Raw genomic sequence first — 14,953 nt, forward strand, 5'->3', positions numbered from 1 at the left:
GTCACCTCAACTCCCCCCCCACTCCCCCCAGGGCCTCCCTAAAGCACCCTAGTCCAAAATGACTGAACTCATATACATCACATCCATTTCATGACAGGGGCTATGCTGGGTGACACACGGAATTCTATTCAGCTTTCACGATGACCCTACTTTGCCCTTTCTATATAGGAGAAAGTAACGTTCTGAGAGGGGAAATGACTTGCCAGAGAACACACAGATAGAAGTTGCAGAGGTGAGATCCGAACCCAGGACCGCCTGACCCAGAGCCAGGCACTTCCAACACGTCATCCCTCTCAGTCACCATGCTGGCCCTGCTCCTGACCACCTGACAAGGTAGCCTGGAAAGTCCCTCCCTAAAGGGGAGAGATGGCACCCGACCCTGTGCCCTCTCCTCAAGGCACAGCCACCCGCACGTGTCAGGGGTTTTTCAATGAAAACAGTTAACTTTAAAAGAGCGTAGGACAAGAATATTAGAAATTCCTCACATGAAAAATTACTCATGATGTTGGACCGCCTGAGCCTTGAACCCAGTCATATAGCTAGCAGGACTCACTCTCTAATTGGCCCCAGACTGAGCTCCGACCCCTGCCACACCCCGGCCCCGACCCCAGGCACAGGCCGAGCCTGACCGGGACCCGCGCTGCACCCCGAGCTCCTCACAGACGGAACCCTGACAGGACCCTGAAAAAGCGTCCCCTGGGCTGACACTCGCAGCAGAGTCGGGTCGTGACCTCGGACAGTTCTGAAAGCCCTGATTTCTCCGTCCCAGGGCAGGAACTCACACACAGACACGCCCTCCCCAAACCTCGCTTCACTCGCAGGGATACCTCGCCGTCTGGTCTTCTTCTCGGCGGACTTGCCACGGAGCGGTCGCGCTCCCCCTGGCAGATCGTTCAGCTGAGGACGCGGAAAAGGCGGTACTAGACCCGAGGGGCGGGGCCGACCGCTGAGAAACGCGAAGAGGTGGGCCTGCGCCTGCGCACTGACGGCTGCGCCCAGGGAGAGGGTGGGGCGAGCTCGGCAAACTGCGCAGGCGCGACTGAGAGGGGCGGGGAGGTTGCGGGGGAAGTGGGTGGGGCTTAGCTCCTTTGATGCTCAAAACTTTTCTGAAGTTTGAGAAGCCTGGGAAGCGCCAGGAGGGAGGAGGCCCAGAAGCAGCAGGTGTCATTACCATTTACCGAGGGCTTCTGCATGCCAAGAAGAAATTTTAAAAATGTCTTTCACACATGGGGGATATGCTGCCTGTCTTTTCTAACATGAGAGCTAATTCTGTAAAGTTTCTTAAGAGGTTTGGGTGCCTATAATTTCACGATGGGAGTTTCTCCTTTAGTAAAGCATTCCCCCAGTAGTTCAAAATAAAAAGACTTAAAAGTTCATTTCTTGGAGAAAACTAACTGCAAACATATTTATATTTCAATCCACCCCTCCCCACTCTCCCAAGATGCAAGTGTGATGAGAGTGCTGACTTGGGTTTGATTCAGGTCCTGACTCTGTGTTTCCTCTGTTGTGAAATAGAAATAAAATCCCTTCTCTTCCTGTCTCAGGATTGTTATGAGCCTCTTGGACTTCCTTCCCATCATCCATCTGGAAAACATTAATTCCCTTCCCCCTTCTCAGCCCAGACTTCTCATCTGCATGATGGAAGGAGGTCTGGAACATTAGAGAACACTCAGGGCTTTGCTAGATTTTCCAGTGTAAGTGAAGGCTGGAGAAGGTTCTTCTCCCAAGCATCTGGATTCAGTCACTTTCAGAATCTCTCAGTCCAACCTGGAGGCCCCTGTATATCCTAATCTCCCCCATCATCACCTTCTGGGCCCATCAAGCTTCATGTGCTCAGAGGCCATGCTGGCCTGTTCCCCTCTGTTCCTTGAATGTCTCAATAACCAGCTGCTCCTGAGCCACTCAGGCCTATGTTCCAATCCAGGTGCTCAGAATCGCTATGTCCTCCATATGGCAACCAAGTTCAGTTAACAGAGAGGAGGGCTCTGGGAAACTCAGAGGAGTAAGGGCTCCCTCAAATCAGGTGGTGCTCCAGCCATGCTTGTGGCTCCCTTTAACACACACTACATACATCCCCCAGGGAAGGGGAAGTGGCAGCAGGAAACCTCAAAGAAAAGGCTGCAGTATTCATCAGGACTGAGGGTGGTGGGGGAGCCTTTAGAATGTTCTGCTCCAAGATAGGGGAGAATGGCTCACTTTCTTATTCCCTACTCCAAACAGTTTTGTGAATCCAGGAAAACAAAGGCTTCGACAGCCTGGCTGCCAAAACTGTCCCTTTGCCCCTAATACATTGCCTCTCCCAGGACTCTCTCATGCAAAGTTTTGCCCTTCCAATTGGGGAGGGGGTTTTTCTCTCTTCTGTCTCCTCCTTCCTTTCTATCTCTGTCTAGTCTTCTTTAAACACCCCTCTCTGAATTTCTCAAAACAGTTTTGTGATGGCTTATAAGGGGCAGGCCTTGGCCACACAGTTCTGAGATTAATTTATCCTCACTGCCATGGTGTATTTCAAAACAACTGTGATATCAAAACCTGAACTTTCCAGAAGTCCGAACTCTCCAGCAATTGAATAGGTAGTGAGTGGCCTGTCACAGGAGGTGTGCAAGCAGAGCCACCTTTTAGAATGCTAGACTTGGGCTTCCTCTGGTGAGCCAGAAGAAGGGGCAGCAGAGTGGAGGGCCTTACAGATCCTAGAGCAGTGAAAGGGGGGATATTGGCACCAAGAAGGAAGCGAGGCAGCTACCCAAAGACAAACTTGGTTCAACAAACTATTGTATATCAAGCACTTAGAACTGTACCTGACACATAATATTAGAAGGAGCTTAGTCAATTATTTCCTTGCTTCCATGCCTGGTCATGAAATAGATGGGAGAAATGGAGGTCTGAAGGGGCCTGCCATAGTCAGGGACTGGGCTGGGACTAGAACCCAGACCTCTGCCTCGCAGTAGAGCTGCTGCACGGAGCCAGGCTCCTTCTTAGGTAGAGGGAGAGCTCTGGGTGGGCCTTTGCTGACTCTTAAGAACCAAGGTGTTCTTCAACTCGTGTGGGCAGGTGAGGGTAAGGGGTAGTGGAATAAAAGCAAGACCTGAGCTGAGAGACTCAGGTGTCTCCTGGGGAGTAAGCTCAGGAGTTAGCCCCATGTCCAGCTGATCCCAACAGCATTTTCTTGAGAAGGGCTTCCTCTACTGTGATTAAGGCTAGCATTGTTTCTGCCCTGTTCCTTTACCCATTAGCTCCAATAAACCACCCACATTAAGGGCATGAGAACAGCCAGTGCCAGGTGAAACAAGAATCTCCCAAGAAGAGACTGAGCTCCCCAAAGGCAAGGGCCAGTCCTCCCCCCTCCTAGGGTACTAGCTTTGCCCAGGAATTCTAGGTTCAGCATTCTCAGAGCCCTGGGAAAACCTTGGTGTCTCCACCCTGGAGAGCTGGGCCAACATGACCATACCAGCCAACACTCCTTATGGCCAAGGACAAAAATCCCTCCCTGCCCCATTCTGGCCCAGTTCCTTCCACAGTCTGCCCAAGAGCCATGTGGCACCCAGACCACAGCTTCCCACCAGCACTGCTTTAGTTTGCCTCCTTTATTTTACCAAAAATAACAACAATAAAGTCTTCCCTCTGTTTCACAAAAATAGATTTCCCCCTTTCCCTTCCCACCCCTCCCACCCACTTCACCCCTTCTTCAATCAGCACTGGCCACAGCCTAGAATCTGTTTCCACCCACTGTCCCTGGGAGAATCTTTGACCACCCCTCCTCCCCCACCCGCCTCCTCACTCCAGAGTAGGGGTGTCGAACTCAATCAGAGAAGGGGCCAAAATCTAAAATCCAGCCTAAATCGCGGGCCGAATGGTTTACTGAACAGTCATAAACTGTCATTGTGATGGAAACGCAGCGGAGTGCAGTGATGACAGCGCGGTGCGGGCCACATTGCAAGGCCTGGCGGGACGGATTTGGCCCGCGGGCCTTGTGTTTGACACATGTGCTCTAGAGCCTTTGGCAAAGCTGCAAGGCCAGGGCTGCTTCCCTTGGGAACTTCTCTGGAGGCAGCAACCCGAGTCCAGTAGGCTGACTCCAGGAGCTCCGAATGCTTCCCCAGAGATCAGGCAGCTGCTGGGTCATGGAGAGGGGTATGAGTTTGGAGGTTTGGCTCAGCAGATGACTCTGACAGACCTGAGGGAAAGCAGGGCACATCAGGCTAGAAATCCTTGCTCAAAGCAGGAGTAGTTGTGTCCTGGAAAGGGGCTATCAAACCCTCATTCCATGTGCTTCTCATCTCTCTGTGTAGCAATGCACAGGCCCTGGGGTGGGAGTCGGGACCATGGCTTCTTCCCCAGCTCCACAAAGCCTTGCCTTGAGGCCTAGGACAGCTTCTCCTCCTGGCTTCAGTTTCCTCTTAGGTACGTGGAGGATTCTGTGAGTGAGACTAGATGCTCCTCAGGTCTTCTCTGGCTCTCCTTCTGGCCTCCCAATATGGAGGCTCTGGGAAGAGAGGGCCCTGTCCCTGCTTCAATTTCCCCACCTGTGAGTCTGCACACAGGGCTGGGCATGGGAGTGCTGAGAAATGGAGTACTGAATGAACATCAACATTCCAGTTTCTCTGTGACAGCTGTGCTCTGAGAGCCAACCAGCTGGAATGTCTCAGGATGGCTGAAAGGAGGCAAGTACTTGAAGGATGGGGTTTCTCCAAGCCTGGAAGACTACATTCACTTGCTCCGTAGTTCTTAATGTCCTGGGATTGTAAACAAGACTACAGAGTTTCCCAATTCAAGTTCTACTAGATCCTTGGGTTGGATTATTATCCTGTGCTGGGCTTCAGATGCTGGGAGCCAAGTGTACAGATTCTAGAAGTTAGATTGGAGCATGTGATTCCCAGTTTATGCACCAGAGGACCACTGTGGCCAGAGGGATCACCCCTTCCTCCTCAGTAGGCTGTCTATAATCAGGCCTTTCTGGAGGCAGAGGGCTAAGTGAAATAACAGCTGATGGGCATCTCTGGCTGAGCAACCAGAACCTGTGTCTGTGGTGGGCCAGCGATTTAGGTACCCAGCCAATGCTTCCCTTCCTATCTCCCCACAGATTCCCAGAATTCATGCTGATGGAAAAAAGTAGCCTAGATGTTTCAAAAAATAGAGCTACATACAACCACATTTTGTTCTTACACACCATCAGGCACATTAAGTGGGGACAGAGAATTATCATCTCTTCTACAGTGATCATAGTCTGATGGTCCCAATCCCTCCTCATCCCCTTCCTCTCTTGTTCCTGTTCCTTCCATTCAACCATTTGCCTAATATTTATGAGGTCCCACTATGTGACAGGGAGAGTAGGGTCTAAGGTGGCTGGCTCTCACAGACACTCCACAGTCAAAATCATACACACATACACACATACACACATACACATACACACACACACACACACACACACACACACACTTCTCACTCACACACAAGCTGCCCACTCTTGTACCTTTCTTGCCATCACCTCAACCACATCCACATTGCCCAGTTAGACTTGGGAACCACTACAAAAAGGTCAAATGTCAGAGTGGAAATCCTCCAGCCTACCCCATCCCTAGACTTCATGTCAGAGGTTTAGCTCCTCCTTTCCTCCTGCTTGCCCACATTTAAATTCTCCCTTTCTCCACTCACAAGCAGTCAGGGGACATATGGGCAGACTCCTGAGAACCAGAAGTCCAGGGGCTTTGGGTGTGTGGAGGGGTCCCAGGGCTTTCAGGTTCCTCTGCCACCAGACTCTTGAGGGTCCCCCTTTTCAGCCACTCTATATTCAGACGATCATCTGATGAGCAACAATGTCCAGGTCTAGGCTCAGTGACAGATCCGCTCTGTCATCTCCCTCTGCAGAGACACAAGGTGGGGGTGAGGGTGGGGGTGGAGTGGGGAACGAGAGTCAGTCAGAGCTCAACCTGCCAGGCAGCCCCCACCCAAACCCTAGGGCCTGGCTGCTCTTCTGCCTGAACCCAGCCCCTTCCCTCCTCCCACCCCAACTCCAGGCTGCAGTTCTGGGTTTGTAAACTGTAACTTGAACAGATTCTCTATTAAAATACAGAGTCACTGTTCAATGAATTGTCTTCCCCTAATTTATCCACTTGGATATTGGATTTTCTTAGTACATGTAAACTTTGGATCAGAAAACTCAGAAGCTAGCGCTGGTAGGGGAGGTTAGTGGGGCTTGGCCTCACCAGTGGCTCCAGCTCCCGCTGGTCCACCAGGCTGAACTCTCGGATGAAGTAGTAGAAGTGCTTGTAGCAGGTGTTGACATGTGCCTCGGCCCCCATGCTGAGGATGCTGTCGAAGTGGTGGATGTAGACATGGACAAAGACTCGAAAGAGGCGGGTCAGGATCTTGGTGCAGACCTGCTGGAAGTTCTTGGGAAAGGGAACTCCTAGGGGGGTGGAGAGGAGCAGAAGTGAGGGGGATCAGAATCCTGGTATGAAACCCTACCCAGCCCTGCCTGCCCTCCCACATACAGGTAGCTCTTGTTGAGGATGGCCTCTTCCCTAGCACACTTCCCTGTGGGAGACAAAGAGCAATCATGATTTGCTTTCCCCCATACTCCCCTTTTTAAGAAACACAAATCTGATTTGCTTCTGTTCTGCTGAAATGCAAATTATCTTCGACCTTTGCCCATGACTCTGAGCAGGACTCTGCCACCTTGTAGGGGGTCACTGAACAACCCTCCTTAGAGTATGATGAAAGAAAGTAATGCCCCAACTCTCCCCAGAAATATATGCATCTGTAGGTGCTCTCACCAGACACCTTTGGATAAAATTCCAAGGGGAGCTCATCAACATCTGGGGTCCATTTTTAAAAACATGAGCCTTTAGAATTAAGTCCTAACTTCCCAGCATGGAGCCTGCTCAGGGCCTTTCAGGATCCTGAGCTCCCTCTCCAACCCCACCCTGACTCCTTCCTCTTTGCATCAGCTGCCTCCCACAGTGCAGTCCCAGACTCCTAATCCTGAGAATTGCTAAGGCTTCAAGAACTAGTTCAGATTATCTCTCATTCCTTCAGATCTTCAAAAACACTTACTCTTCCATCTGTGACCCAGGCCATGTGCTGGGTCCTTCGACCCTTTTGCCTGGTGTGATAATGGGTATGATAGCCATCCTAGATATGATCAAATGGAGGTGCATGAAGTTGGAGCCACTTGCCCGAGGCCACATAACTATTAATTAGTACTGACTGGAGTCAGGATTCAAACCCTGTCTGCACTGCACTGTAGCTTCCCTCTGAGATAAATGCCACAAACTCTGCTCAAGAAGAGCTTTAGGGGCTAAAACCGGTTTGGCTCAGTGGATAGAGCATCAGCCTGCAGACTGAAAGGTTCCAAGTTCAATTCAGGTTAAGGGGATGTACCTTGATTGTGGGCATATCCCCATTAGGGGGTTTGCAGGAGGCAGCTGATCGATGTTTCTAACTCTCTTTTCCTCTCTGTAAAAAATCAATAATATATATATTTAAAAATGAAGAAGAAGAAGAAGAAGAAGAAGAAGAAGAAGAAGAAGAAGAAGAAGAAGAAGAAGAAGAAGGAGAAGAGCTCTAGGGATTGGCAGTGTGACCTAGTGGTTGAGCATTGACCTATGAACCAAGAGGTCAAGGTTTGGTCCCCAGTCAGGGCACATGCCCAGGTTGTGGGATCAATTCCTAGTAGGGGACATGCGGGAGGCAGCTGATCAATGATTCTCTCTCATCATTGATTATCCTTTCTTTCTCTCTCTCCATTCCTCTCTAAAATTGATTAAAAATATATATATATTAAAAGGAAAAAAAAATCTCTAAAACCCGTGAAAAAGACAGTTTCCTATAGTCCCCATGCTCAGGGTGGAAAGCTTGGTGGCCATGTGCTCTTCTCTGCCATCCCAGGGGTTAAGGCTAGAAGGGAATAAGAGCCCAGACACAGGCCTATGCTTGCTTACCACTCCATTGATCCCTTCTTTCCTCACTGTTCTCAGCAAGGTTTGAGCCCTGCCTCTCTGTGAGCTCTTCTAGGCCCAGCCCAGGTTCCTCAGACTGGTCCTGCCTATCTAGACTTGGGGCCCAGGCTCCAAGAGACCTGAGCTGCAGTTCTGAATGCTCCTGATTCAGGGCACTGCCCCTCTCTTGGCTTCGGTTTCCTCCTGTGTGAAATGAAGATACCCACTGTTGGGCATGATAGTGCAGGAAATGACAGGCCACCAGCTGGGGAGGGGCCTAGGACATTGAATTGTGACTCAATGCTCAGCATTCAGACTTCTCTCCTCTGGGCTTGACCACCCCGCCCCACCCATCTCTGATTCCCAAAGCCGTGAGGCCAGGTGGGGCTGCTGTGATGAACACAGTGTCATGCTAACACCCCTTCTTGATGCCCTTGGGTGGGGAAGCAGGGCCAGGGTGACATCACTCATCTCCCTTACCCACCCTTATCCGCCCAGGCTGCCCAGCTGAGATAAGAAAAGTCTCCAAGGCTTGGAGCTCTGCCCTTAGAGCTCTCTGAGGTGGAAGTACCGCCAGACACACTCAGTCCCTACTCCCTCCCCTTCTGGGGACCCGAGTCAGAGGGAACTCCCATGAGGCTGCAAGTCAGATCAACCCAAGGAGGGTAACCTGCTAGGAGCACCTTGAGGCACCTCTTCCGGAAGGTTCTGAGGATCATAGTGGTTTCACAAGTGTGGTTCCTGGAGGGGCACTCTAACGTTAGATAAGAAGAACCCCAGCCAAAACCAGTGTGGCTCAGTGGATAGAGCATCGGCCTGTGGACTGAAAGGTCCTAGATTCGATTCTGGTCAAGGGCATGTGCCTTGGTTACGGGCACATCCCCAGTAGGGGGTGTGCAAGAGGCAGCTGATTGATGATTCTCTCTCATCGATGTATCTAACTCTCTATCCCTCTCTGTAAAAAATCAATAAAATATACTGAAGAAGAAGAAGAAGAAGAAGAAGAAGAAGAAGAAGAAGAAGCAGCAGCAGCAGCAGCAGCAGCAGCAGCAGCAGCGGCGGAAACCACCGCCCAAATTGGGAGTCAGGCTGTCTAAAATTGAGATGTCTGATCTTGACAAGCAGACACTGAACCTCTCAGAGCCTGTTTCCTCTTTTACAAAATGGGGATGAAAATTACACACACACACACACACACACACACACACACCACAGAATTACTACCGTGTTTCCCTGAAAATAAGACATCCTCCGAAAATAAGACCTACTTACAGGTTTCCTTCTGAGTGAAATATAAGGCATCCCTTGAAAATAAGGCCCCCCCTAGGCTAAACATGAGAGATTTGGTCCACTGATTCTGAAAGAAATGGAGTCACAAGAAATTCACCAGGAAATTCAGGAATAGGATTGTTATGATGATGGTCCAGAAGATGATGACATTATTGTTATTGAATAAATAGTAAATTCTTGATACTGTAGGATTCACAGTTTGTCTGGTTTGTGTTGACAACTACAGTACTACCGTACCGTATACAGGTAATAAATTTCCTTTATTTTCATTTAACAATAAATGTGTACCGTATTCTTCTTCATGGAAAAATAAGACATCCCCTGAAAATAAGATCTAGCGCATCTTTGGGAGCAAAAATTGATATAAGACACTGTCTTATTTTCGGGGAAACAGGGTATATCCAACTAAATTCCGCATCTGTGAAATGGGCTCCGGCGGTTCCCTCCCTCCCTGGCCAGGCCTGACCAGGCGGCACTCACCAACGCGAGTGGGAAAGACATCCTCATCATTGATGAGGCCCTCGATCCAGTCCATAAGTAAGGCCATGTAGCGCGGTGCCGGGAGCTTGGCTGGCCGCCGGTACTGCCGCTCGTCCTGCCAGCGGTACTCGTAGCGGGGCCCTCCGGCCATCACCGGGCAGCTGGTCTCGCTGCAGCGCTCAGCCATGGTGCCATAGATGAGGTTGATGCGGTTAAAGAAGTCCACCACGTGCACAGCGATCCAGTCGTCAATGTTCTCGCCCGGCGGCAGCCTCACCACACTGCGCAGGTCCAGGCCGGACTTCAGCGACGCCTGTGCCTTCTTGTACAGCTCAAAGCGCTGTGTGCCTGGCTCGAAGCGCTTCCGCGGCCGGAAAGTCTTGTCCTTGGCGAACACCTGCTTTAGGCACAGGGCCATGGCCACCAGGCTGGGCTGAGGGACAGGTGTCCAGGGGAAGGACCTGCGGATGCCCTGGCAGAGCCAAGGGCATGGAAGAGCATGGTGGTCAGGTCCTTGCCAAATGTGCTTTGACTTCCCAGCACAGCATTCCCCCTCACCTCTCAGCTTCTGGCCCACCTCAGCAGCCTCTTCCGGATTCTAAATCTTCCTCTCCCCCTCCGTCCAGCACCCTGCCCTGTTCCAGGCTGCCCTCTCTCCCCTGTCAAGTGCCACAGGCCTGCCTTCTTATTCTGCTTCCTCTCCACATGCATTGCATCTCACAGAGGGCTGGGCCTCAGATCCAAGCAGGTGCTTCTGACACTTGCTGTTGACCAGTAGAGAGGTGGCAGAGGCTTCCTGCTGGCCCTGGGCCAGATGACCTCGGGGGGCCCAGAGGCCACCTGGTGAAGCATGGGAGAGCCTGGCGGCATTGTGCTGGGGGCAGGAGGAACCCTCCCCCTCCCTCTTTCAGCTTCCTCTGGGATATCTTATAGTTCATCCGGCTGGCCGGCAGGCTACCAGCCACAGGGGATTCCCAGAGAGCAGAAGGGACTTTTCTACCAAAAATGTCCTTTCCTTTTATTACCCTGAAAGAGGAAAAGCCCTTGTATGGCCAGCTGGGTGGCCTGTGAGTGGCTGGAGGAGAGGGGGAGGTAGCAGGTCTAGAAGTACACCACCTCCTCCAACAGCAGTTGGAGATCCTTCCCTCCAAGCCAGCCTCCCCTTGCGGAAACCCCAACAGGCCCCTCCCTCCTGCACCTGCTACATAGTAGACATTCCTAGAGCACCCACTATGTGCCTGGAACTAGAAAGTAGGAATGCAGTCAGATCCACCAAGTTGGGTCCATCTAAAATTCATATGACTTTGCCTTGCCTTTTAGAACTGAAGAATTCCAGATTCAGAACAGATCTTGGGGACAGCAATCAGAGCCCCAAGCTTGCAGGCAGAAGTCCTGGGCTATAGGCCCAGCACCACCCTGACTGTAGTAGGTAGGCATGGACTTGGCCCATGCAACTTCCTGGGTCACTCCGATATAGTCCATGTTACTGTGACTCTCCAGGTAGGCTCTTCCTCTGGGAGTGTGTGAGGTCTTGGGAAATGCAGACTTAGGTTCCTACTGAGACAACTTTAGCCACAAACTGAGCATTGACCCTGACCCCAGACTGAGCACTAGATTTAGTATAGGCCAAGCACTGAGCTCTGGCTCCAGGGTTGAACTCTGACCTGACCTTGAGCCTGGTCAGTGAGAGTGCTGACTCCAATCCTAGACTGAGACTTGAATATAGCCACAAACAAAACCTCAGTGCTGACACTGGAGCATTTTTCCTTTCTCTAGTAATACTGGGACAGGACTGGGGAAGGAGGATGGGGGAAAAGGTGACGCTGGATGTAACCAAGGGCACAGTAAATATGGGTTGGGAGAAGTGTCTTGTCCGGCAATAAGTCAAGCTAGAGGAGGAGTTCGGAAAAGGGGTTCTTTGTTGTAACCACAACAGGCAGGCAAAGAAGAGGACAGTCAAATAAAATAAGAGGAACTTGGAGAATCCATCCCCTGTCCCCACCTTCTCACCCAAAGAAGTCCCAGGCATGGGGCATAAGCTTCCTGACCCAAGAGCAAGTGACTTCCATGCTTCACTCATTACCTGCATTCTAAACTCTGCTTGGGCAGGTGCTTCCAAATTTCTCACACTGCAATCAAGGGGGTTCCTGGGCTCTTTGCCTTCGGCCAGTTCCCTTTACTGACTGTTACCAACAGACCCTCAGACTGGCATTCAACACCTTACCCTGCCTTTCCTGCCCCACTTCCCCACCAACTACCCTGGGCTTCTTGCTGATCCCTGGATATGATCCTCAGTCCTGCCTCTGAATCTTCACACCCTGCCACCCCCACGCCCACCTAGGTCAGGGCCTGGCACATGGTCAATGCTCAGGTTTTAAGGAAAGCTTAAACTCAAGAATCTTAGGGTTTTCAGAGGGAAGGCAGGCGTGGATGGGTGGGAAGAGATTAACCAAATTACTTATATACATATATCCATAACCCATGGACACAGACAATAGTGTGGTGAAGACCTGGGGCTAGGGGAAGGGATGGGCTAGAATAGGTCAATAGGGGGGAGAGGGGAGAGGTGCATTTGTATAACTTTCAATATTAAAGATAAGTTATAATAAAAAATTTAAAAAAAAAAAAGAATCTTAGGGTTGAAATAGCCCTGAGAAATCAACTGATCCAACCCACTTCTTATACAGACGGGGAGTTTGAGGCCCAGAAAGAGGTCTTGAGAGCCTTCATTCACATAGCAAGTTATAGGCAGAGGCTCTCCAAGGGCAGAACTGGGAACTGGGATAAGGTGGGGCTCAGCCCAAGTTAAGCATAAAAGACCATTTTCCTACATGGGCTGCACTAGCTGGTCCCTGGCCTGGTGGAGATCAGGGGAAAGGAGGGGAGTGGAGGGAGAGGGGAAGCATCTTCCCAGCAATTAGATCAATCTCATTCCTGTTCCAACACGCTGAGCCTCCCCACTGCCCCACAGCAACTTGGGTGTGCTGACCAGGGGTCTAGAGTCTCATCTTACTGCTGTAGAATTTCAAGGCCGGGGTCTTCCCCCAGGAAAATGTAAGCCTGCCCTCTCTCCATGCCACTAGATTCTCTTCACTTCCCACTCCAATAACCTTCCTGAGTTTCTACCCCTCTCAGAACCTTTGATCCCTCCCTGAATCAAAACGATTGCCCCCTCTTAGCCCTATTTTCTAATTCTGCGACCTTTTACCCCTCAAGTGGTCAGTGAGGGCTCACAGCCTGGGTGGGCATCTGGGCTTCCCAAAGGAAGACCACAGAGGAACACTTCCTGTTTCTGACACAGCCCCCTGCCAGGGCCACACCTACCATTCCTGAGGCTGAACCTAGAACCCAGCCTAGAACTGTGGGAAAGGCGTGTGGGGCGCTGGGGGCTCCCTGCAGGGTGGATATCCGAGAGAGAAGTCGAGGTGGGGTTCCGTGCTCTGTACAGAGTCTGCACAGACTGCAAACGCACAGCCACCGAAGCCCACCCTTTGGCCACCGTTCTCCTGCCACCTCTCTCCCCAGCCCAACAGCCAGAATAGCCCGGTCCTAGGACCCAGAGGGGCAGGCCAAACATTTCCGCTCCCGAAGACACGCCCCCTCAAATACTGGCACCCCCAAATCCCGACTTTCCACTTTCACTGCTCGGATCCTGAACCGAGGGACTGTGGCCAGCCTGCCTTCGGGCAGAGATCCCGACGGCGCCACGCCCGGACAGCGGGAGAAATGAAAGTGGAAACGAGGCTGGTCTGTGTCCCCGGCGGGGGCGCGCGGGCGCAGGGATCACTCACGGGTCCGCCTCGTTGGGTTAGCGCTAGTCCTCGTCCGGCCCCGGGGACAACCCCAGCGCGCTGGGCTGGTGCTCGCCCTCCGCGGTCCTCTCGCCTGTCCAACCGCCTGCCCGGCCGGGCTTCGGTCGCCCTATCGCCCCCGAGGCCACGCCAGCTCCTCCCCGGGCCTCCGGCCCGCGCGCTGTGGCCGGCCCAGGGGCGGGGAAGGGGCGGGGAAGTGGGGACCCTCCCCCCGCAGTGCACACACTCATTGTCGCCTTTCCGGAAAGTTTGTATCGCGTGCTCCCAACTTCTCCTCGTAGGGCAAACTTAGTGTCTGCTTAGGAGGCAGCCTCAGCTTTCTCCGCTGTAAAATGGGGACAAGTTCAGCTTTCGCGTGAGCAGAAACAAAGGCGCTGCGAGATATGGTAGTTTTCTCGCTCTCCCCAAATCACGTGCGTTTCACTTGTGCCTGAACTCATAAGGGATCAGTTCTGCCCTATACACTTCCACACCCTCAGCTCTTTGTATATTGCCTGGCACACAGCAGGCACATAATTCCCATTGAATGAATGAATGAATGAATGAATGAATGCCTCAGGACTCATGAGTGAGTCCCTCACTGAAAGGACTTGCCCTGAAGATGCTCAGATCACAGATTTTCGCACAAACACACACACACACACACACACACACACACACACACACACACACACACACCAGGGCTGGGGTTCTTGCTCAGACTGGGCTGGTTCTCCTCACTCCTCACCTGAAATCACTCCATTTCCCACTGCCGGACATTTGTTCTAGCTGTTCAACAGAATGTAATGTCTTATTTCACTCCTTCTTTTCAACCAAATCCAAACCCTTCAGACTTGACTGTTTTTCCTACTTTTCTTCCTGGGTTCCCTGAGGGCAGACAGCTATCCCACACCAGCATCCAATCACAAGTGGGCTCCGGGATGAGGGACCAGGTGGCTGTCTTGGGATAGCAGGGAAGGTTGGAGGCCTAGAATGGGAGGGCCAAGACAGAAAGATAGGCTGCAGAAGGCTTGCTGTGGGGAGTTGGGGGGCGGGGCAGGGTTGAGCGGGTAAGAGCAGGGGAGAGCTGGTGGCGGGAGGAAGCATATACTGTGGCACAGATGCTTTCTGGGCTCTCCTGTGTTTGGATCTTCTGCTTGTTCCATGGGTGGCATGAGAACACACTGGATCATGAGGAATCCCAGTCCATAGAACTGAAGATTCTTTCTTTTGTTGAGCACCAACTTTTGTCCCAGCCAAAAGTCATTTGCGATATCTCTGGCTGGGGTTTCCTAGGTCCTTAACTCTATCTCAAACCCCTACAAATATTTGCATGCTCTAAGTTTATGCAGAAGAGATTAAAATCTAGTCCTTGTTCGATGCCCTATTTAACCCCCTGTATTAAGCATGACTGTGCTGAGAGCAGGGCATCAGGTAAGGAAGCTGCTCCAGTTC

General features: G+C 51.7%; 2 protein-coding genes across 4 annotated transcripts in view; both read right to left on the minus strand.

Annotated features, from left to right (window-relative positions):
- MKNK1 (MAPK interacting serine/threonine kinase 1) overlaps positions 1–925 on the minus strand; it is a 37,907-nt gene extending 36,982 nt beyond the window's left edge. The window contains exon 1 of the mRNA XM_036444889.2: positions 828–925. The gene's annotated coding sequence lies outside the window, so the exon portion shown is untranslated. The remainder of the gene's footprint in view (positions 1–827) is intronic.
- The window catches only part of MOB3C (MOB kinase activator 3C), a 31,501-nt gene extending 17,809 nt beyond the window's left edge, over positions 1–13,692 (minus strand). The window contains exons 1-5 of one of the 3 annotated variants that reach the window (XM_036444891.2): positions 13,499–13,692; positions 9,708–10,179; positions 6,204–6,406; positions 3,979–5,859; positions 3,564–3,767 (exon numbers count right to left, since the gene is read on the minus strand). In XM_036444891.2, the coding sequence (XP_036300784.1) occupies positions 5,830–5,859; positions 6,204–6,406; positions 9,708–10,125 (651 nt within the window). In that variant the 5' untranslated portion in view covers positions 10,126–10,179; positions 13,499–13,692 and the 3' untranslated portion in view covers positions 3,564–3,767; positions 3,979–5,829. Of the gene's footprint in view, positions 1–3,563; positions 3,768–3,978; positions 5,860–6,203; positions 6,407–9,707; positions 10,180–13,498 lie in introns of those variants that run through there. The other 2 variants (XM_045584569.1, XM_045584570.1) reach the window with 2 other exon arrangements.
- Positions 13,693–14,953: the final 1,261 nt, after the last annotated feature.

Source organism: Pipistrellus kuhlii, unplaced genomic scaffold, assembly GCF_014108245.1.
Source record: "Pipistrellus kuhlii isolate mPipKuh1 unplaced genomic scaffold, mPipKuh1.p scaffold_m20_p_2, whole genome shotgun sequence".
Lineage (NCBI taxonomy): Eukaryota > Metazoa > Chordata > Mammalia > Chiroptera > Vespertilionidae > Pipistrellus > Pipistrellus kuhlii.